Genomic DNA, 24,304 nt, shown 5'->3' with positions numbered 1-24,304 from the left:
GCTCCTGTCTCTGGTAGGAGCATTAAAATTATGAACTGGCTGCTCAGGCTCCCATATTACAACCAAAGTCATTACCATCATACCAGAGCCCCGCTTGGTCTGGCCACTACTTCCCTTCTGCCTCATCTGGCACCAGGCTTCCCCAACTCTTTGCACCCCATCCACATTTAGTTCTTCCTACTTACCATAGAACTTCTTGCTGTAGAGACTCTGAGCATGTTTTCTCTGAATACTCTTGCCTCTTTTTTAGATTTATTTATTTTAGGGGTGCCTGGGTGGCTTGGTCAGTTAAGCGCCTGCCTTCGGCTCAGGTCATGATCTCAGGGTCCTGGGATCAAGCCCCGCATCATGCTCCCTGCTCAGTGGGGAGTCTGCTTCTCCCTCTCCCTCTAACCCATGCTCTTTTCTTGTGTGCACTCTCTCACTTGCTCTCAGGTAAATTAAATCTTTAAAAACGAACAAAAAAGATTTATTTTAGAGCGAGTGGGGGAAGGGGTGGAGGGAACTAATCTTCAAGTAGACTTCCCACTGACCGCAGAGCCTGATGCAGGGCTCAGTCCCATGACCCATGAGATCATGACCTAGCCAAAACCAAGAGTTGGACTCCTAACTGACTGAGCCACCCAGGCGCCCCTCTTTCCTCTTTTTGCCGACGTAGCTTCTCCTCGTCCTTCAAACCTCTACTCAGCAGTCCTTCATTCTCAAGGAAGCCTTTCTTAGCATCTTAGATTAGATCGACTCTCCCCAAAAGGCTCTTAGAGCACCATGTTTGTGTGGCTGTTTGATTATATGTCTCCCTCACTGGACAGAGAGCTCCACAAGAGCAGGGATGTGTTTGCTTATCATTGTATCCTGGTAGCCTGGTGCAGCGTAGGTGCTCAGCACATATTTGTCATCCTTCAATTAGACTATTTCAAAGGAATGTCTAAGGCCGAAGAAGAGGATCACAGAAATGCCTCTAGCCTTCTAGATGATAGAAAATACGATATTCCCATCTGCAGCTGGGTAGGAGATAATGGTGAGGAGTCCTGAGGCCCCTCTAGACCCACCCTCCTGGGGCCTGGTCAGCATTACAGAGCACAGAGCTGGTGAGTGAGTCATGCCGCGGAACCAGGACTAAAATACCTCCCTTGCCTGTACCTTCAGACCTTGGAATTCTCACTAATTTAACAGCGTGCCTGCAGTTTCTAGCCCTGTTGTCCACTCCTTGAAATTCTCTCCTATATTGCTGTTCCCCACTACAAACATCGTGGCACCTCTTCCCATTCATTTGCTCCGTCAGCGTATTCATTCCAAAATTCAGCTCTGATCTGGCATGCTCCCCTCTCATGGCTCCCATAAAGTCTGAACTTCTTGGCATTTCCTAAGAGGCACTCTGAGGCACTGCCAGCAGCATCTCAAGTCTCATCTCCTGCCACCTCCCCATATGTCCCCTGCACTCGTTACACCAAACCATTTGTTCTTTTATGCTTCTGTGCCTTTGCCTACGCTGCCAAACCCCACTCTCTATCCCCTCCTCCTTTACCTACCAGCCGTTCACCATCTCCTTGCTGGGGAGTGTCCGCTGCTTCTAAGCAAGGATTCAGTCGCTTCCGGCCCATTCAGACATCCCTGTGTGTCCTTTCGTGGTACGGTGCGCAGTGCCTGGCGGGTAGTAGACCTGTAGTATTTGGAAAACTGAAAGGACAGCTCTTTTACCTTTAATGATCCATATAAATACTGATCGGAATGCCAAAGAACAATTATGATAAACTAGAGTATCCCCGGATAAGCATTCCCTCTTGAAATCAAACCTGTTGAGAGTCGAACAGTAAAATGTCCAAACGTTTATTTACATAAATAACCTCGATCTGCCCTGAGTGTATTTTTTCTGTCTCACATAGTTATGTTTCCTTTACACACCCTCCTGAATTGGACTTCTAGTCCCGACGTGGTAGTAAAATGTTGTCCCATACTGTAAGATGATAGCTCCGCCCTGAAGATTTTGAGATACTTTCTTTCTTGAGGTGATTTTGTTTTTTTCTTAAGATTTACAAGAGGGGATTCTTACACCAGTCAAAATGTATGTGTTCTGAAGCCGCACATTACAGTATTTTCTCAGGAGCTGTTATGAAAGCCAAGCTTCAGGGCAAAGCAAGGAAGCGCTAGAGGAAAGGCTTATGCATTTCCAGCTGCGGAAAGTAGTAACACTTCATGTGGGAGTGCTGTATTCATTCTAGAATTTCTCCCCTAGAGGGATAATAGGACATTGCTTTTTCAGCTTTCAAAGGGTATTACAAACATGCTCTCCCAACACAAATACCACATTTGGCCTCGTTCTTCTCTCACTCAGTAAAATATTTTCCTTAGTGTCCCAAGAATTATTAATGGTTGCATTGGTGACATAATTTCCAATGAAGTTTTCAGGAAGATTTGGAAATCACTTCATGCTTTCACTGCGATTGCCAGATGTGAAGGAGAATTAGGAATTAAACTGTCTGGCTTTGGCAAGTATTAGATTATGAAGTGCATTGTTGTACTGGAAATGAGAATCAAAGGATAGGACTAAATAAACACTTGTCCTGAGGGTTTAAGAAAAAGCGTTAACGGTGTGATTCCCCAAGGACTGGTGTCGGGATTGCTCTTTTGAAATATTTTCAAGATGATCTAGGGAAGAGAGTGAAGGGATTTTCAGCTCTTCTAGGTAAAAAAGTAGAATTGATTGGCATAAACCAAAAGAAGGTTCCAGAACATCATTTGAGTGGGCAGAAGAGGAGCAGATGGGACCTCATTTTCAGTCAATTCAGCTTTTAAGTAGTTCCTCATTTCTCCACCTGATGAAATGTCGTAATTGTTCTTTTGAAAGGTCCATTCAGCTGGGTTAATTTCTTATTTCTTATCCTACTAAGCTATTTGGTTTTTAAATGTGTATTTCCTCTCTCCATGTGCATTGATCATATGTATGCATCATAAATTATTCATGTGTTAAAAAAATCTTCACAGATTTTATTTTATAGTCTTTTTCTCCTTGCTTTCATTTTTCTGTCCTTAATACCTTCTTGTTTTTAGACAGGTCATTTTGTAGGAATAATGTGGTAGAATATTTATTGTAAAATACTGACAATTTTATTAAAATATTTTGCATAACTTGTGTGCTATTTTTAGAATGAAAATGCCTCTTAGGAGTTTTCTTTTTAAAACTCAGTAATTACTTAGCTCCCAAACAGAGAGAGTTAAAAATCTACCCACTATATCCTTTTACGATTTCTAAGAGGTATTATAATCTGCCTTTTAGTACTTGTGGGAGTTGGAGCTTTTAAATGGCATTGGTGCACCTTGTATTTATAGCCCTGTCTTGACGTTGGGGCTCTTACAACTGAAATGATGGCATAAACTTTGACAACTATGACTTCATCACTTTTTGAAACATACTACAAAATGATTTATTGGCCATTGCTTGATATTCATGTTTGATTCTTAAAATTCAGTTAAAATCAGTTAAAGATTTAATATTAAATATTCATAATAAGAAATATTTTTAAGCCTGTGAAGTGTATCTATGACTCAGTTCATGAGCTGAGGCATGCATTTTTCATAAGTTCTCTGGAAAATAAAAATTATTTGGATTGCATAAATATGTTTAAATTTCATGTTTCATAGACTTGGTTAGTTGTCTGTGATATTAACTTTGATCTGGGCCGTTAAGCAGTCTTAACAAATAAAAGTTTTTTTGTAAAAGGATAACCAATTTGTTATTTTCCTATTGCAGACATTAACCTACATTTTGGTCCTTTAGTTGCTTATTTCTTCTTTTAATTTATTCCCCCTTGAGTATTATCCGATACTTTTCTGACCTGATTTAGAATCTCTATCTTTTTTTTTTCTTATTATTTATTTATTATTTTTTCTTTTTATTTATTTATTTATTTTTTAAATTGTTATGTTAATCCCCATACATTACATCATTAGTATTTGATGTAGTGTTCCATGATTCATTGATTGTGCATAACACCCAGTGCTCCATGCAGAACGTGCCCTCTTTAATACCCATCACCAGGCTAACCCATCCTCCCACCCCCTCCCCTCTAGAACCTTCAGTTTGTTTTTCAGAGTCCATCGTCTCTCATGGTTCGTCTACCCCTCCGTAGAATCTCTATCTTATTACTGTTTTAAAACAAGCCCCAAATTTAGCAGGAAACCATTTAGCAGGAAACCATTTGCAAGATAAATTGGCTTAGAGGACTGAGATGAACACCAGCAGATTTACTTTCTCATGTTTAAATAAAGTACTCATTTTCCATGAAGTAACAAATTTCACTTGCAGACATGATTTATCCAAATCTGAAGAAGAGAAGAAACTAAAAAAAGGATTATTCGAATTCTAGATTGGTAGGGAAAGCAATGTTGTTAGTAGAGAAAATAATGTTTTTAGTTATTTCATTTGGATTCTCAAACTGCTAGCTTAAATCAAGCCACGCCGTGGCATAAGACAGTGACTCCAAAGTCCGTTTATATTCTAGCAACATAATAAAAGATGACCCGCAGCTGGGTGTTCTCCACTTAGTCTGTGACGAGACAAGCACTGAGTACCTGCTGGCTACCCCCGCCCCCCGTGGGAGGACACACACACACACACTCACTGTCTTCAAAGAGCCCTTAGTCTGACTGGGGAGAAGCACGTACACAGATACTAAGGCCATTCGGGAAGAGCAGTGTTAGAAATATTCATGGAACTGCAGGGGAATATACCCGGAGCCAGTTGCTGAGTTTAGAACTGCTGGCTTGACCTACTGGTGCTTAATGGTAATTTCACATTTACAAAATAGAACATTAGAGATAATGGTATTAATACAGAGAAGGATTTTGCATGAAATCTCCCATTTTCAATTATAGTTTTAACTTAGATGTTGAAAATTGAAAATGTTTATTACTGAGGAATTTGTAGGTTAGAATGATACCTTTAAAAATGCAATGCATTGGGGCGCCTGGGTGGCTCAGTTGGTTAAGCGACTGCCTTCGGCTCAGGTCATGATCCTGGAGTCCCGGGATCGAGTCCTGCATCGGGCTCCCTGCTCGGCGGGGGGTCTGCTTCTCCCTCTGACCTTCCTCCTTCTCATACTCTCTGTCTCTCATTCTCTCTCTCTCAAATAAATTAGTAAAATCTTTAAAAAAAAAAAAAAAAAGAAAAAGGGTTTCTTTTAAAACAAAAAAAAAATCTAATAAAGTTGGGGCGCCTGGGTGGCTCAGTTGGTTAAGCCACTGCCTTCGGCTCAGGTCATGATCCTGGAGTCCCGGGATCGAGTCCCGCATCGGGCTCCCTGCTCGGCTCCCTCTGACCCTCTCCCCTCTCATGCTCCCTCTCTCTGTCTCATTCTCTCAAACAAATAAATAAAATCTTTAAAAAAAAATGCAATGCATTGACATGGTTTTTAAAAAGTAAATATTATGGGGCACCTGGGTGGCTCAGTCAGTTAAGTATCTGCCTTCGGCCCAGGTCGCGATCTTGGGGTCCCGGGATTGAGCCTCGTGTTGGGCTCCCTGGTCAGCGGGGAGGCTGCTTCTCCCTCTCCCTCTCCCTCTGCCCCCTCCCCTCCCCTTCTCTCCGCCCCCCCCACTCATGCTCTCTCTCAAATAATAAAATCTTTAAAAAAAAAATAAATTTTATAATTTTAACCACTTCAGTCATTTACTTTGGTTGAACTAAATTTTGTTTTGAATTTTGAAAAGAGCCCAAGACTTAAAATTTGCCATATCGAGATATTCTATAGTTGACCATGATTATTCAAGATGTGCAGAGATCTTCAGAAAATAGTGTCAGTGCAGATGGATACTTCTCTTAAGAATACCATATGATATGCATGAAGATCCAAATCTGCAAAAACCGACTAGTTGCACAACTATGGGATTTATTGGGAGACTCTTATAATGGAGATCTCTTTTATTAAGATGATTAAATGTTCAAAATGTGATATAGCTAACTCTTTAGGAAGACACCTATTAATTTCAGTAGTATCCACAATAGTACAGGGTAGATCTGTATTATATACTGTAGTTTGCTTATTTGGTTAAGGAGAGGTGGCATTTAATTGACTCAAAATGCCCCCATACGAACCTGGTAAAATCTTTCCAGTGGGTGGTTAATACTATAGCACCAACTTAACCCATTTGTAACTATGGTTGCCATAGTGTATCATAAGTTTTGAGAGAAAATAAAAGGACTAAATTATATGTAATATAGCTCTCCACAGTCCAGTCTCAATGTTGCAGTCCCTAGAGAAAGGCTGGGTCAGTCTGGCTTACTCTGACTAGTGGCTACCCTGCCAAAGTCTAATTTCTAGTACTAGAAGTGCTGACCTGGATTTCCTTTGGTGGGCAGTTATTGTGATGTCAACCATGCTGTTTTCTCCTTTCTGTTACCTTTTGGTTTATAACCTGGCCTGGGGGGAGAAGGGGGAGAAAGAAGAATAGAAATCCCTGCTTTGGAAGTGTATTTCTTTCAGCAGATAATTCTTCTATCAGAATGTAATACTGAGGGGCTCCTGGGTGGCTCAGTCGGTTGGGCATCTGCCTTCGACTCAGGTCATGATCTCAGGGCTCTAGGATCAAGTCCCACATCTGGCTCTCTGCTGGGTGGGGAGTCTGCTTCTCACTCTCCCTCTGTGCTCTCCCTCTCTCTCTCAAATTTAAAAAAAAAAAAAGTGTAATACTGATAAGCCACACCTTTCTTCATTTTCAATTCTGCCCTAGTTGCTAACAGAGGCCTTGCCATTGGTCTTCAATCTCTTCCTAATTCATGAGTCTTTACACAGGCTTGGGATAGGTCTCTTTCTGTAAGGGAGACAACCTTAGATATTCAAGGACTGATGAGGTCTCTGTTTAATCTTGGGTTTTTCCATTTTCTACTCTAGTTAAACACAGTCAAACCACTTCACCCCTGCCCCTCACGACCAACGGGAGCCACTGACCCCCCCCCTCCGCCATGCAGTCCCTTTCAGTCTGCTGAAAAGAGCAGGAGTGAATGGTCTTCAACCAGCACAAAATGCCCACAGGGACAGGTTAGCTAAGAATCCAGCTCTAACTAATCAGAGAGAAACAAGGGTACTGAGGGTGGAGCACCTGCTTTCCCACCCACCTTCTGCCACCGGTGGATAAGAGTCTGGGGAGGCCCAGCTTACAAGCACACCCAGTTTCTTCCAGCGCCTCCTTAACTATCTCCCTCCCTGATTTCTTTGTTCCTGTTGCTCACTCACCTAGGAGCAGAAGAAAGTGGAGCTAGAGAAAAGATGCTGGTGTCATTCTTCTAATTAAAGGTGTTTCTCAGGGTGCCTGGGTGGCTCAGTTGGTTAAGCCTTGGACGCTTGATTTTGGCTCAGGTCATGATCTTGGGGTCGTGGGATCGAGCCCCCATAGGGCTCCGTGCTCAGCAGAGAGTCTGCTTGGGATTCTCTCTCGTGCCCTCTTCCTCTGCGCCCCCCACACTCTCTCTCTCCCCGCCCAAAAATAAATAAAATCTTTTTTTTAAAGGTGTTTCTTATCAAGAGGGTTTTTAAATCATAGAATTAAATTTGACTTACGTTTTTAAGTTCTGTGGCTCATGTAGCACGATAACCAAATAGTGTGAATATTAGCAGTGGCCACTTTCTGAAACTAAATTGTAATTTCTGCAGAAATCATGTGACTTCAGGAGCTCAGCATTAAGAGCTTAAATTTTCTAGGTTCACCTATAATTTCAAATCCAGACAAGCCTATATCTAAAGACTATTTTTCTAAATCCCTTTGCATTCTTATCATTTCTATCATTTGTGTTCCTATCAAGATCATAAACATCTTGGGAAAATATCACACATAAATAGAATCTGGGGATGAAGGGGGAGCTTTGTAAGATGGAAAGTGAGTACTCTGACCTGATTTCTGATAATCCCATATTTCCATCTGATGATAAGTGATTATACTTTTCAGTATATTTCCACCTTTATGAACATAGTGATCTTAAGCAATTATCTACTGATTGTCTTTTCCATTTCTAGTCAGCAGCGATTCATTGATTTTTGACTGTAGAGTAAATCAGCTGGTGCTTATGAAGATATTATAGTACCAGTGAGTCACAAAGGCATCTACTGATTCTCACTGACTCTCAGGAAGAAGGAGTATGTAGTTTTCCTACACAGGGGAATTGAGCGTTACACAGCTTTGTAGCCATTCTTTGAATCATATAACATTAAGATTGGACATGATTATTTTTAATTGACTTGGGGTTAGATAATTCTCGTATTTGGTTTGCTTTCAGATTTAATGACATACAGGCTTTGGCAAGTGAGAAAATTCAATTTTTCTGGTGACTATTACAGCGTTATTCACACTACTATGTAGGGGCGCCTGGGTGGCTCAGTCGTTAAGCGTCTGCCTTCGGCTCAGGTCATGATCCCGGGGTCCTGGGATCGAGCCCTGCATTGAGCTCCCTGCTCCGTGGGAAGCCTGCTTCTCCCTCTCGCACTCCCCCTGCTTGTGTTCCCTCTCTCGCTGTGTCTGTCTCTGTCAAATAAATAAAATCTTTAAAAAAAAAAGAGTACACTACTATGCAGAGAATATGAAGTTACATCCTGTTCTCCTGCTGATTTTGTGAAGTATTGCCAGATATACTATCTGATCCAAGCCCCTCTTCCCCATTCCATAGTCTCCATTCTCTATTTTCCTTTTCTTCTCTCATAACCAAAGCAGAAATTTTAGGACTCATTCGTTTATTCAGTAAATATTTGTTGAGGAATTAGTGCCAGGATAAACATGGGGAATGCACTGGTACATACCGTAGGCGTGGCGCCTACTTTTTCACAGAACTTAGTCTAGTGCAGGGGTTGGGAGGGGTGGTGGTTACAGATCATCCTATTGCCCGTCTTTGTAAAGAGTTTTATTGGAACACAACCGTTCCCACTCATTTACATATCATTGGTGGCTGCTTTTGCACTATAATGGGAGATTTGAATGATTGCAACAGAGACCCAGTGGTCTGCAAGGCCTAAAATACTTAACTCTTGACCTTTTGCAGAAAAAGCTAACCAACCCCTCTTCTAGGGGTATGGTGAAGAAAAAAGAGTATAAACTCTCCTTGTTAAAGATTATAAACGCTCCTGAGGGAAGTGGACCAGCGGTGGAGTGTTGTAAGCAGGGAAAGTAACATGTTCATATTTGAATTTTAGAAAAGTCACTGTGGTTGCTATGTAGAAAAAACAATGAAGAGCAAGAGAACATGCATGCATTAGAATGAGAAGCACTCAAGTGTAGTAGTTAAGAGCATGGACTCTTTTTTTTTTTTTTAATGTTCAATTAGCCAACATATGGTACATCATTAGTTTTTGGTGTACTGTTCAACGAATCATTAGTTGTGTATAACACCCAGTCAGAGCATGGACTCTTGAGCCAGACTGCTGAGATGCAAATTTTGGCCCTACCATGTACTGATTCTGTTGTTGAGTAACTTCTCTGTCAGATTTTCTCTCAGTAAAATGGGGATGGTAATCACAGAGCCTAACTCTTGGCAAAATAAATAAATAAATCGATATATACAAAGCACTTAGAACATAGTATTTTTAGTCATCACTGTTATCACTATTGTAGTAATTCTGTTAAGGAGTGAGGGTGGCATGAACTAAGGCAGGGGCAATGATGGAAGCGGCCAAATTCAGGAGCTACAAAGACAAGAGAATTGACGGGTATCAGGGATTGAGTGGACGTCAGTTGGGTAGATCAAAGAGAACAAGAAGTTGAGGATGAAATGCAGGTGTTGGATTTGATCAGTTGAGCGGATGGTGGTTCCTGTCCCCTAAGTAGGGAAAGACTGTAATCCAAACAGGTTTGTGATGTGAGGTAAAAAGAAGTTCAACTAGTTTGGGGTATCTTAAGTTTAGGTACTAGGGTGATATAAGTAGAAATCTAACATGGGACTAGATTGATATATAAGTAGATATAAGGTCAATTGATACAAGTAGATATAATAAGATTGATGTAAGTAGAAATTTGGGAAGCAGCCAACTGTAAGGATTGGAGATGAGAAGTGTGATGTGGGCTGAGGAGAGGGATGTAGGAATGGTCGATGCAAATCTGGTCATGACTCTTGGAAAAGAAGGACATAACCCAGAATGAAGGTGGACTTCTAAGAGAACTATGAAGAACACCACCAGTGGAAGATCAGACAAAGAACCCCCAAGTCAAAGAAAAGATCTAATTTGGAGAAAGATAAGCATGAAGTTCAAATCCATTAGATAGTCTCTTGTTGAGGTGGGTAAATTTGAGAAATATTTAAATTCTCAAATTTTGCATTAGCATAGGCCAACCTAAACCATAGCGTGTATTTCACAATGTGGGTCTTTCATGTACTACAATTGCACATACCACCATATTTCATACTCTTCCAGCATATACTGTGCTCTTCATGGAATTTTAGGCAAAGTAGAGTGGTTGCTGTGGTTACGGATGTTGACATCTGAAGACCTGTTCAGTCTGCTTTTCTGTATTTGACATTTCCTTCCCCTCATTTTTTTCTACCTCCCCAGTTACAGATTCACTGGAGCCTTGATGTGAAAAATTGAAGTGGGGGAGTCTCTTCTTTATGTGTGATACCTGGTTCAACATCAGTATCTTGGATCCAGTATCTTAGAGTTTTATAATGATTTCTCTGTTTTAATTTGCCTACAACACTGCCACAACACTTCTCTTTTAGAAAGAGCTGGGAGATAAATTGGAGAGATGTCCACGTTTTCCATCCTCAGAGCCAGTAGGGGGGCTCGCGGGTTAGGCTCCAGCTAAGTCCTTGCTACGGAGGTGTGTGATGCTAGAAGCCTGATCCAGAAGCCTTATCTACCTTATGACACATGCCTGAAGAAAGGTATCACATTTATGTACTCAGGCTGAGTGTTGCATTTTATATTTAGTTTTGTGTTATAGGAGGAAATTTACGGAAAAACTTTGAAGTGGACCAAAAAGATTATCAGGTATACTCTCTGGCTTGGCTTCTGGGTTATCTTGCCCTTTCCTTATCTTTGAGCTATTTTACAGTGCTGGAAATGACAGGATACTGATGGTAATGCAAAAGATTCTCGGCCATTGAAATGGAAATTGTGTACAGTGAGTGCAGTTGGTTATTGCCTTGTGGACATTGACCAAGGTCACCAGTTTTGCATCTATTTATAAATCCTTCGCAGTATCCTTGATGTTTAGATGTTTGTTCTTTGGATTCACCTTCGAACCACCTGTAACATTGTACAAGTTTCCTTTTTTTTTTTTAAGATTTTATTTATTTATTTGAGACAGAGAGAATGAGAGAGCACATGAGAGGGGGGAGGGTCAGAGGGAGAAGCAGACTCCCCGCCGAGCAGGGAGCCCGATGCGGGACTCGATCCCAGGACTCCAGGATCATGACCTGAGCTGAAAGCAGTCGCTTAACCGACTGAGCCACCCAGGCGCCCTACAGGTTTCCTTTTTAAATAACAAGTCAATTAAAATCTTTGTGCCATATTAAAAACAATTGTTTTGTTACCTACACACATGTGTGTTTAGACATGCATATAACATCTCTAGAAAGATTCCCAAAGTGCTGGCCGTGATTGCCTTTATAGGAGAGGAAGCAGGAAAACCTGCTTTTCATTAGATGCCCTTTTGGGTCTTTGGAATTTTCTATCATATGCTTATATTACCTAAACAAATAAATTTTTTAAAATTCCTTTTTGAACTCCCCCAAATCAATCCTTAGCTAGCCCTTACCAAAACTTCAACTAAATTCACATTTAAATTAACTGGCTAGGTGATGGACATTGGGGAGGGTATGTGTTGTGGTGAGCACTGTGCGTTAGGTAGGACTGATGAATCACAGACCTATACCCCTGAAACAAATAATACATTATATGTTAATAATAATAAAAAAGATAAATATTAAACAATATTAATTAATTAACTGGCTTTCTAAAGAGATCTTTGTTTCTCCATAAACTTCCAGCAGATAGCAACGTACATCTCAACATCATACCTAGCACTTTACTTCTGTCCTCTTTAAAATCAAGGGTTTTTTTGTTTTGTTTTAAAGATTTTTTTTTTTTAAAGATTTTATTTATTTATTTGAGAGAGAGATTGAGAGACAGAGAGCACGAGAGGGAAGAGGGTCAGAGGGAGAAGCAGACCCCCCGCCGAGCAGGGAGCCCGATGCGGGACTCGATCCTGGGACTCCAGGATCATGACCTGAGCCGGAGGCAGTCACTTAACCAACTGAGCCACCCAGGCGCCCTGTTTTAAAGATTTTATTTATTCATTTGAGACAGAGAGAGAGCATGAGCAGGGGGAGAGGCAGAAGCAGGCTCCCTGCTGAGCCAGGAACCTGATGCGGGGCTCAATCCCAGGACCCTGGGATCATGACCTGAGCCAAAGGCAGACATTTAACCATCTGAGCCACCCAGGCATCCCTAAAATGAAGTTTTTAACTTTACTTTTCAAGATAGCTCTAACACTGTAGACACATCTTGGTCATATGGTACTAATTCTGTTATGAATCTATGGACTCTGATAATCTCAATGTGGAGTGAAGTGGCAGACCCGTTCGCCTGTTTTGCAGTTTGAAGTTCACCTTGCCTCTTCCCCAGCTGTGCATACTCAATAATCCTCTTGTCTAATTATAGCTAGCAGCTCTTCCTCTGAGTTAGAGGTTCTCAAGCTTGGCTGCATATTAAAATCACTTGGGGAGCTTTCAAAAATGGGAATGCCCAGACCAATTAAATCACAAAGTCCAGGGATGGGACACAGACATCAGTATTTTTTAAAGCCACTGAGGTGATGCTAACATTGAAAAACACTGCCCTGTGCAAAGAAGGGTACTGATTTAGCAAAAACTTCACATAGGATACCTCAGCAGCAAAAGCCCTCAGGATTTCTCACCGAAATCTGCACAGGTGATGGGGAGGGTCCACACAGACACGGGAGGCAGCCTTACAGAATACCCGTATGCACCAAATCTGTTGTTACTTGGGCTACCTCTGGAATGGGGCAAGCTAGGCATTCGGTGTGGTTTAAAAGCCTAAACTGAATTGGTTAGTCTTTAGCATTTTGTTTTTGTTTGCTTTTTTTTTAAAAAAAAAAAAAATTAGTTTTGAATTCAGCTAAACTCTCACTGAGTAGAAAATACCAACTGTTGCGTGCACATCCCCGCCTTTTCCTCTGCCATTAGAGGCACGGAGCCCACCTCGTGATGGGTGGCATCTAATACCACTGCCACCATATGGCTGTATTACTGACAAGTAGTTATATTTATTGTACACTGGGCATCTGGGAAAACCACATACTGTACATGACCTATTAAATGTCTTTTTGTCAAAGCTCCTAGAACCCCATTGTTTTAACCCATAACAATGTGCTTTACTAAGAGGTCTTTGATAGAGTTTTAGAAGGGGAGAGGTAAAAAAAAAAAAAAATGTATCCTTTCATTTATTTTGGAAGGGAAATAATCTGTTTCTTAGGATGTCCTCCCCCCTGCGCAAAAGATATCTTTTAATGGGAAGTCCTGATTAATAGCCTGCTTCTGTTTAACATTTTAAATCATTTTATTGTTGCCTCAGCTTTTTATTAAACATGAAAATTTATATCATAAACTCTGCTGTGTTTTGCCTTCATGTACTCATTGTATGTCCCCCTCCCTTTTGTATAGGAAGACAGAGATGTCAGTAACCCCATGTCTAACCGAGGAGGCAATGGATTAGCTGCTGGGGATGACAGATTCAAACCTGTGGTACCATGGCCTCATGTTGAAGGAGTAGAAGTGGACTTAGAGTCTATTAGAAGAAAAAACAAGGCGAAAAATGAACAAGAGCGCCATGCTGGAGGAGATAACCAGAAGGACATAATGCAGAGGCAGTTTCTCACATTTAAGCCTCAGACATTCACCTACCGAGATCCTGTGCTTCGTCCAGGGATCCTCAGTAACTTTGAACCCAAAGAACCTGAGCCTCATGGAGTGGTTGGTGGCCCTGGAGAGAACGCCAAGCCATTGGTTTTGGGACCAGAATTCAAACATGCAATTCAAGCCAGCATTAAAGAGTTTGGATTTAACATGGTGGCAAGTGACATGATCTCACTGGACCGCAGCGTCAATGACTTGCGACAAGAAGAGTAAGCACACATCCTCTTCTTTCTAAATCGGGGCAACTCTTGTTTTGATAGGTGTTTAGTTAGATTGTTAGAATGGAGAAAATGTTTTTGCCTTTATTTCAAGGAAATTTAAAAAAAGGCTCTTCGGTCTGCAAAATGGCCAGAAGGAGGAGATCGCTTCGTTTATGCCATTAGATTGAAGGTATGACATATCAAATTCTGGGGGTTTTCCATCAGTGCTACTCACATGTGGTCCCTGGACTGGCACCAGTCTGTGAATTTTTTCTTTCCGGTCCACAGTGAGAACGTGAACCACTGTGTACCACGGTGTAAACCAACCAGTAAATACTTGGGTACAAGTGACGATTTTTTGATAACAAAACTTTCTCGATGTGCTGATTTTCATTCTGGATCAAGCCCCTGTCTTATTGGAATAATAACAAATAGTAACGCTGCTTTAGATGGCTTCTATAGTTACCTAGATATTGATGTTTCCCTTATTTTTTTTTCTTAGTACCATACCTGGAAATCGGCACTTGCTGGGTCTGTGCAAAAGGAATCCCCAAACAGATAAAACTCTGGCCTAAACTTTCAAATTATTTTCATGTAGCTTGATTTGTTTTTTAATTTAATTTAATTTAATTTTTTAAAAAAGATTTTATTTATTTATTTGACAGAGACATAGCAAGAGAGGGAACACAAGCAGGGGGAGTGGCAGAGGGAGAAGCAGGCTTCCGGCCGAGCAGGGAGCCCGATGTGGGGCTCGATCCCAGGACTCCGGGATCATGACCTGAGCTGAAGGCAGACGCTTAACGACTGAGCCACCCAGGCGTCCCTCATGTAGTTTGATTTAAAATAAAGGATTGCCAACTCTTAACTTTTGATAGACAGTGGTTATTGAATGAACTCAAAGCTTTTCTCTTTCAGTTTATTTAATCTGGGAGCAATTGATTCCAATTCAGAGTAGAGGCTTGCCTGGTCATAAGGTTGCCAAATTTAGCAAATAAAAATAGAGGATACTTGGTTAATTTTGAATTTCAGATGAATAATGAAAAACATTTAGTATAAATATATCCCAAACAGTGTATGGGACATACTTATACTTTAGAAAATTGTTTTATCTGAAACCTGAATTTAACTGGGTGTCCTGTGCCCTTCCAGTCAGGGGTGAAGGGTGGTTGTTACAGAGTTAGAACTGCCACGCGAGTACCCTTTAGGACCCGTGTGAGGCTCTGCAGTCCCTTATCCAGAGTGTGTCCTGGTTATCTAAAATACAGCACTTAAGCATACTGTTTAACTCTGTGACAGAAGGTTCTCTGAGAACCTGTCGATGGCATTCTCATCACTGAGAAGGGAAGAGGAGAGAGTAACATGTATTGCCTTTCTACTACATGCCAGGACTTACTATAGGTTCTCTTAATTCTTACAACCAAACTGTGAGAGTTTTTACCTGTGTAGGTAGTCTGAAGCATGGAGCTCTGACTTCTGTGTCTTTGCCCAGCCAAATGGCAAAGTTGTGGTTCAACCCAGGGTGGTTTGCTGTGAAAGCCCTATCTTTCTACCACATGTCACCTCAAGGCAGGTCTTTCCCCAGGTGATATGCCTCTGTGCCATGTTACAGTCAGTTGGTGAGCTTAGTGTAGAAATGGAGATTGTTAGCACATGAGCTATTTATAAAGACAGATCATTAAAAACACCAATATAAATCTAGCTCACTTTTCAATATAAGAAATAGGCTAAGAAAATCAAATGACCTATAAGACAGAGAAGTACATGCCTCTGTGCCTCTCTCCTTCACCCCACACATCCTTTCTGTCTGCAAGATCTCTAGCTTCTGCCACCAAAATACGTCTCAGAGTAATTCTGAGACACGATCTTTCATCCCCACTAACCACCCAAGTCCAGGCCACCATCATCTCTCTTGGAATCCCGCAAGGATCTCCTTCATGCTTTCTCCATTTTGACTTCCGCCTCCTACGTATTCCCACAGAAGCCAGTGTGGTTATCTGAACCACACAACTCTAGCTTATCTACAACGATTCTTTGCTTTCCCGGGGCACTTAAAATAAAACCCAAACTCCTGAGCAGCAGCCGTGACCCTTCCCTGCCTTGACAACCTCCTCGTCAGGGTGCTCTAGCTGGGCTGGCCTTTCCCAGTCTCTTTGTTTTGCGTGTGCTCCTCGCTCCTCTGTGGAGACGTTCTCCCTTCCTGTGGCTGGCTCCTCCCTGTTCTTTAGGTCTTAGTAGAACCTCTCTAACCATGCTGTCTGATTTGGAAATGCCCTGCTTTGTTTTTTAATACTGCTCTCTGGCCATTTCACTGATAGTATATATCTAATTTTATAATTTATCAAATTTATATAGGTATTGGCTTATTTAGTTGTTTATCGACTGTCATTCTTACTTAGTGATAAGGTCCTGGGAGCAAGGAATATGCCTGTTTTCTTCACCAGCTGCTTCCAGTAGCTGACACCCAGTTGGTAAATACCTGTTGAGAGAATGAGCGAATGAATGAGTGGAATCTGCTAGGGTTCAAATCTTGACTCCATTACCGGCTGTGAGATCTTAGACCAGTTACTTACCCTCTGTAACCCTCAGTTACCTAATCCTTAAAATGGGTCTAACAATACCTATCTCCCCAGATTGGCATTGGAATTAAATGATGTAATAGGCTAAATGTCTTTTGTCACAGCCTTGGTGGTTAGAAACTTAAGTGTTCTGGAATTATTATTATTATTATTATTATTATTATTGCTGTGGTACTTTCTTCAGGTCACATACCTTGTCAAAATTTTATTTTATTTTATTTATTTTTTTTAAGATTTTTCTTGTCAAAATTTTGATGTTTTCAGTTACTATTTAACTTTGAGGTCCTCTGTTGCTTTTTGGAAAATGCAAATGTCACACACTGCCTTATCTTCATCATCTCATTTGTACTTGTATCTTCCATGACAAAGCCTTCACCTCTCCTGTGGTAAGTTTTTTTAGACACACCAGTTGCTGCCCAAACCCCCAATCTCTCTGAGTTCTCCTTGCTCTCATATAACTTCCTTCCTTTCTCTCTCTCCCCTGTCCTTTCTTTCTTGCCTTCCTCATTGCATCCCTCTTTCCCCTTCTCTTTTCTATCCCTTCCTTCCTTCTTCCATGCTGCACATAGGCTGATCACTTCCCGTGTTCTTTTCTCTTGCATAAGTACTTAGAAGTAGGATATTGCATGTTTCTGTGTATCATTCCTTTAAGTACAGTGTCCCCAGTCAAACAAAAGGACCCGAGACTATCTTAGCAAATGCTCCTTAAGCCCCTCTTTAAACTTTTATACTAGTGAGAAAACTCTTTTATGCTTCAAAATACTCAAACATTATAACCCCCAGAAATTTTTTTTTGTTTTTGAGAGAGAGAGAGCGAGCGTGAGAGCGTTTGGGAGGAGGAGCAGAGGGAGAGGGAGAGAGAGAATCTTAATCAGGCTGCACGCCCAGTGCAGAGCCTAGGCTAGGCTTGATCTCATGACCCCGAGACCATGACCTAAGCCAAAATCAAGAGTTGGATGCTTAATTGACTGCACCACCCAGATGCCCTCCCCTGAAACTTTTTTTTTAAACTGAATCCAGATTGGGGCACCTGGCTGGCTCAGTCGTTAAGCGTCTGCCTTCGGCTCAGGTCATGATCCCAGGGTCCTGGGATCGAGCCCCGCATCGGGCTCCCTGCTCCACGGGAAGCCTGCTTCTCCCTCCCCCATTCCCCTTGCTTGTATTCCCTCTCTCACTGTGTCTCTCTCTGTCAAATAAATAAAGAAAATCTTTAAAAAAATAAATAAACTGAATCCAGATTTTTTTTTTCCCCAAGATTTGATTTATTAGAGAGAGAGAATGCTTGAGCAGAGGGGGAGGGAGATAGGCAGAATCTCCAGCAGACTCCATGCTGAGCACCGAGCTCATCATGGGGCTCAATCCCACAACCCTGAGATCATGACCTGAGGTGGAACCAAGAGTCAGTCACTTAACTGAGCCACCCAGGTGCCCCGGATCCAGATTATTTGTAAAACTTGATTCTTTCTCATACTTAAAAAGAGAGAGAGAGAGAGGCTTAATTCCTCTTTGAACACTGAAAATTTAATGTAGAATAAATAATTTCTGAGTAGAGTTATTAATAAATTAGGAGGTGGATAGTCTTAAGAATTTAATCTAAAATAAAAAGGCCAACAACAAATAAAACATCCCTAAATCTTACATATTATCCAATATGCCTATTAGCACTTCTCTCCTTTTACTGGAAACATATTGAAAACATAGCATGCGTCCATCTCACACACATACAGCCCCCCTCACGCTCATCCCACATGGAGAATATGCCACACAGAGCCCACCAGAGACTGGCTTGGTGTTGCTGACTTTATGCAGCTTTGGAATATAGGCCTTATCAGCCCTGTTCTCTTGCATCCATCAGACATTTATTCATTTATTTTTTTAAGATTTTATTTATTTATTTGAGAGAGAGCACAAGCAGGGGGAGCAGGCAGAGGGAGAGGGAGGCCACTATACAGTCTGGCCCCGTTGTTCTCCGGCCCCACCGCCCCCCTTACCCGCGCGCTCCTGCTTCTGCTGTTCCCTCTGCCCGAAAGCAAAGTCAGCCTCTTCGCCGGGCCTGACATGTATACAGCCGGCCCTTGAACAACACGGGTTCGAACTGCACAGGTTCACTTAGACACGCGTTTTCTTCCAGTATAGGAAATGTATTTTCTCTTCCTTATGATTTTCTTTCTTTTTTTTTTTTTTAAGGTTTTATTTGAGAGAGAGAGCACACACATGAGCTGGGGTGGGGGTGGGGGAGGGCCAGAGGGAGAAGCAGGCTCCCCGCTGAGCAGGGAGCCCGATGTAGGGCTCAATCCCAGGACCCCGGGATCACGACCTGAGCCCAAGGCAGACACTTGACCAACTGAGCCACCCAGGCGCCCCTCCATCAGACATTTAAATGAGCCACCTGCCAAGCTTGGAAACCAATCTTTGGGGCTATTGGTGCAGATGTGACGTCTGACACTGTGGTTAACTTGTTTGTTCTTGTGGCTGTCCCACAGTCATCTCAGATGAATGTGCTCTACCTTAGAAGCAAGATGGAGCTGCCCAGCTGCCAACATGACTCACACTTATGTATGTTACAGCTTTGAATTGCATGCACTGGCTGAGTAATTTACTGGCTGTTGATTGCTTGTTAAAAGAGTGAGTAACTGTATTTTGAGTGAACTGGAGGCCTACTTCTTTTTTAGAAACTTGATCCAAGAATGACTTCACCTGCCTTCACACACAATTTCCTATAAAAAAACACAGTTTGTTTTTCACAGTTCAACAGATATCAAGTGTCTCCAATAAGCAATACACTGTGCTAACCTATCGGTTGACAAAATACAGTCCCTGCCTTCAGGGGGCTCCCCACCTGCCCCTGGGGAGAAGGGAAAGAAATCATAACATAAGAGTCATAGGAAAGGGGTGAGCAAAATGATGTGTGGTTCAGAGCGGGGAGGGGCACGTGAAGTTAAAGGAGTCGGAACAAGATTGAGGGAGGGGACACCAGGGCTGAAGCCTGGAGGATGAGTAGGGTCTTCCCAGGAAGATTTCCAGGTTTAGAAGATATAAAGACAGGGCGCCTGGGTGGCTCAGATGGTTAAGCGTCTGCCTTCGGCTCAGGTCATGATCTCAGGGTCCTGGGATCGAGTCCCGCATCGGGCTTCCTGCTCCTTGGGAGCCTGCTTCTCCCTCTGCCTCTCTCTGTCTGTCTCTGTCTCTCATGAATAAATAAATAAAATCTTTAAAAAAAAAAAAAAAAGAAGATATAAAGACAGGCAGTGACTAGGAAAAAAGCAAGTGGTGTAGTATATACTTGGATCAGTATGTGTAGAGATATTGGTAGGATAAGTAGGGTCATGTTTGGAAGACCACAGGGCCACGCACAAAGTCTACTGATTGGTGGTCAGGAAAGGACCACCGAAGGTTACACAGAGAACCTTAGGAATAGCAGACTGGTAACGGTGTCGAGAATGGATTAGGTGGTGGAGAGCCGTTGGAGGGTGAGTAGCTTTAGAACAGGAGCTTCAGCAAAGGTTCCAGGACCAGAAAAAGGGAGACTCGGTGTAAGAGAACAGAAGAGAAATAAGAGAATCAGTAGGCCTTGGCAGCTTGGTAGAGTGGAAGGAGGAATCAAAGATAAATCCAGTGCTTGGAAGGGCAGTAACACAAAGAATGACGCTATTAACAGGAAAGGCTGGTTGGGATGGAGCAGGCCGCTCTGCTCGAAGCTCAGTGACCTAAACCACTTCTCTCCCCAGCTTTAGATGAATTCATGCAGAGCCCAGCAGGATGGGGAGCCTGCATGTGGGGAAGGGTGGAATGATCTGTTTGTGAATATGGTAGATTTTCTTCAAATAAAGCTCCAGATTTTATTTCCCCTACTGTGAACTAACTGATGCAAATACATGGAAATTATTCTTGCCCTTTTTCTGCCCAAGAAGGCAGACAATCAGAGGTATATAATCCAAGCTATTTTGTTTCGAACAAATGAATTAAATATTTTGACTTGTTAGGCAAATTCATCCCCAAATATTTAACCTTTCCTCCTACCTACACATCGATTGCATTTTTATTTTGTTGGAAGCTATCTTCGTTGCATTTACAAAGTGAAATAATAGGTGTTAAAGTGCTCCAGAAATTCTAAGAGCTATGCAAATGTTAATATGATTAATTGTTAATAACTTTCTTAAGCTTGTCTGTGGGAAATTGAAGGTTTTTTTTTTTTTAAGAAATTTTACATTTACACTCATGCCTTACATACCAGACAATTCTCTTCTTACCTGATACCAAAATAATCATGTTTACACTCTTATTTAAGGTGAATTGTGATCATGAGCTTTTTTTTTTTCTTTCTCTATTTGTGTCAAAGGCTTTCTTTGATACCTTTGTTTATATAGTGCTATAATTTATAAAACAGGTGCTATTTTCAAAACATTTATTTAGTTGAAATGGTATAGGGTTCCTTTTTAAATTTCAGTTTCTACAGATGACCCATAGGTTTCAGTTAGAGCTAACTAAAACTCTGAGCTGGTCATCAGATGTTAAATTATTAGAATAAGGCATAAACCCGATATACACATATATATGTGAGTCGTGTACATGCATATGGATTTCAGCACTTTATCCCGATTTCTATTATCGGAATATATGATGGACCCCATCCAGACGGCACCGATCACAGTTACTAACACATGGTCCTTTTCTCTCACAGCTGGCCCAAGATGTGTCCCATTTTTTCAAACTACAGTTTGGCAACCGTAGATCTAATCTGTAGGAAGCACATTTGAAATTGGTTTCAGATGACCCATGATGGATGTATTGCTTCTTTTTTGTCCCAAAGGTATTACTTTCTAACTGGCTTGAAAATTTTTACTCTTAGAAGCCACTTTTTGTGAGTTCAAAGGTTTTCCAGATTAACTTTAAAAATAAATTGTGTTCTAATGCCCAGTTTCTCTTTTTCCTTTTCCTCCAAACACACACATATGAACTCCCACACACACGTGCGCACACACACACACGCACACACACACATTTTGCACTTTGGAGTTTTCTCAGTTATGGGGGCAGAGCTGATTTTTGTTTAAGGTCCTGACTGACAACAGGAAATGTATTTAGCCAAAGTGGAATTATTACAGAGATCGGGGGTAACATAGGTCATCTCAATTTCCACAGCAGTTGAGAAGGGTACCACGTTCATAAAGTGAGCCTACAAAAACTGGAAATAGAGGGAATTCGCTCTAAGCCACCATGAGCAGAGTAGCAGTAAATCTGGCGTGCTGCGCTCTCCTTGATAGTGTTCTGGGATGGCTCACTTCCCTTGGTGGAAACATTCTTCTCCTGCCCAAGACCTCATTTGGTTGATAAAGTCCTTCCCATTCTCTAGTCATTCTGCAAGTTGCTCTATTGAAAAGGGACTTAGCTTCATTTCCCCTGCCCTTATCTCCCCCTCCATCCCCACCACCAGCGTTATAAAAGTATAAGGTATGCCTGATGAAAAATTATAAACTCAGGTGGCTCATTTTTGTTTTTTTCAAGTGCTCTGCCCCCAACCAGGAATTTAGAGTAAGTTCCCCGCAGGCTAGTTAGAAAAAATAGAGAGGCACCACTAGCTAGCCCATAACATCCCACCCCAAAGACAGACAGTTTCAGGGAAAGGAAAATCTTGACTCTTTTCTTTTTTTTTTGCCCTCCTTAGGATAAGTTTCCCACCCATGAGGAGCACTGCCATGGAAGTTAAGGGATGTTTTTTTGTACCTTCTCCTACTAGAGCATCTCAGTTTTGGAGCTAACAATCATTTCAAAGTGTTTAGTCCTTGTCTTCTGCTACAAGGTTATGAATCCCTTCCCGAGGAGAGCTGCAGACATATAGACCCAGGCATGTCACAGTGCAATGTGGGTGCCTGAACACACGTCCCCTCTCCCAGGGGGTTGGCACGACCTGCTCTGGTAGTTTAGCAACTCAGACAAGCAGAGGCAGCCAGGACCATTAGACACAGCCTGTTTATTCCTGTGTGTGTTCCCTTAATGCATATCGGCTCTTGTGTGTTTGTGGAATGGTATCAATTCCGTGCAGACGTGCTGAAGGTTTCTACATCTCCTCCTGAGTGTGAGTGTTTGGAAGTGATCAAGGGCAAGGTTTCTCACAGAGTGACGCTGACAATGTATTTATGAAGGCCTTGAGAAAAAAGCTGACAGCCCTGCCGGAATACTTTCCTTTAGTTCAAGAAGCGGGGGCGGGGCGCAGTTTGTAGTGGCTCCGAGATGGTCCTAACTAGACTTGCTACTATATTAGGCAGTCTGGGGAAGCTGCCAGGGCATCCAGAGAAGCTGAGAGGAAATGGATTGGTGAAGAAGGGTACCTCTGGATCAGACTTTTCATTTTGGCGAAGTTGCTCTGTATTAGAAGCAAATGTCCCCCAGGACCTACAAGAAGGAAAACACCAGTCTCCGGGTTTAAAGGCTACAAAGAATGGCCTATAAATGTCAGTGGTGATTTTAGCTGTACTGATTGATTTTGTTCTCCTCGGGGTTCTGGTCTCGACGTTCCCTAAGTTTGGATTGGTCTAGTCCTATCCCTATTTTTCCTTTAAGCCCAATTTTCTTTTCTTTTTTTAAATACATAATTATGCAAAACAGAGGCTTACCAGGAGATTACCTATCTGTCTGTCTGTCTGTCTATCGACCTGTCTCTATATGGCATTGTAGCAGAAGTGTCTGTATTGTATCTAAGTGGTAGTCAAAGCCAAACTTGTGGACATAGGAGCATAGTGTGACTGTGAAGTCATAATATAAGGTTTTCCACATTTAAGTTGAATTATGTACATGAATCTGGTTAACTGTTAAGCCAAGCATGAACAAACATATAAGGAAAGGAAGAACCCTACCCCCTATTTATTCCGGAAGCCCCACAACCATTCTGGAAGATAGTTCTCATGTTGGGCCACATATTTGGGAGAAACTTTGGCCAGTTTAGAGCCAGGTCTCACTGTTGTCGTGATTGGTTGTAAAAACCCGAGGTGACAGCCTCACCCTTCCACATGGACACATGCAGGTACCTCTGGGATATCCAGTAGAAAGGACTCGTTTTGGAGAAAAGCAAAAAGGAGGATATGGGAGAGATGGCAATCTTCGAAAGTGGTTGCATCAGGTCAAAGCCTTCCTTCCTCTTGATTGATTGAGTTTCAGGCTGACATCCACTCCTCAGTCTGTGGGGCAATTTTGACAGCTCTCCCATGGTAGAGACAAGTCCTTGGGGGAGCGCTGTAAAGCAGGATCATCAGTACCAATTCTTTTCATAAGCAAGTATTGTAGAAGTAGTAAGATGAATAATTTGTTGTACAACTTCTTCAGTGCACTTTTAAGTTACTTACCTTTGCTCACTTTAAGCTGAATATTTAAAAAAAATGCACTTGGTACATTGCAAATAGAATTACTCTTATCATTCTTGCAACACGTAAGGTGAACATGCTAAAAAGTAGACAGGTCAAGCAAATTGCGTGAGTTAAAATTATGTTAAAATACAGTTTAGGTTCGGTAATACCTAGGAAATGGCCTGTAGTTTTGCTCTCCTCTTCACGGCATCCCTGCAGCGAGATTGCACTCTCCAAAATGTAGTCAATGTGTAGGAGGAAAATCACATTTTTAAT

The 24,304-nt window shown here is 41.8% G+C and overlaps 1 protein-coding gene across 2 annotated transcripts in view; it reads left to right on the top strand.

Annotated features, from left to right (window-relative positions):
• GALNT7 (polypeptide N-acetylgalactosaminyltransferase 7) overlaps nucleotides 1-24,304 on the top strand; it is a 143,513-nt gene that overhangs the window by 61,740 nt on the left and 57,469 nt on the right. For both annotated transcript variants that reach the window (XM_035022698.1, XM_035022697.1), the window contains exon 2: nucleotides 13,661-14,121. In XM_035022698.1, the coding sequence (XP_034878589.1) occupies nucleotides 13,661-14,121 (461 nt within the window). The remainder of the gene's footprint in view (nucleotides 1-13,660; nucleotides 14,122-24,304) is intronic.

Source organism: Mirounga leonina, unplaced genomic scaffold (genome assembly GCF_011800145.1).
Source record: "Mirounga leonina isolate KUSES-001 unplaced genomic scaffold, KU_Mleo_1.0 Mir_176, whole genome shotgun sequence".
NCBI lineage: Eukaryota > Metazoa > Chordata > Mammalia > Carnivora > Phocidae > Mirounga > Mirounga leonina.
The sequence above is the reverse complement of the archived record's forward strand: the minus strand, read 5'-3'. Positions and strand labels throughout refer to the sequence as shown.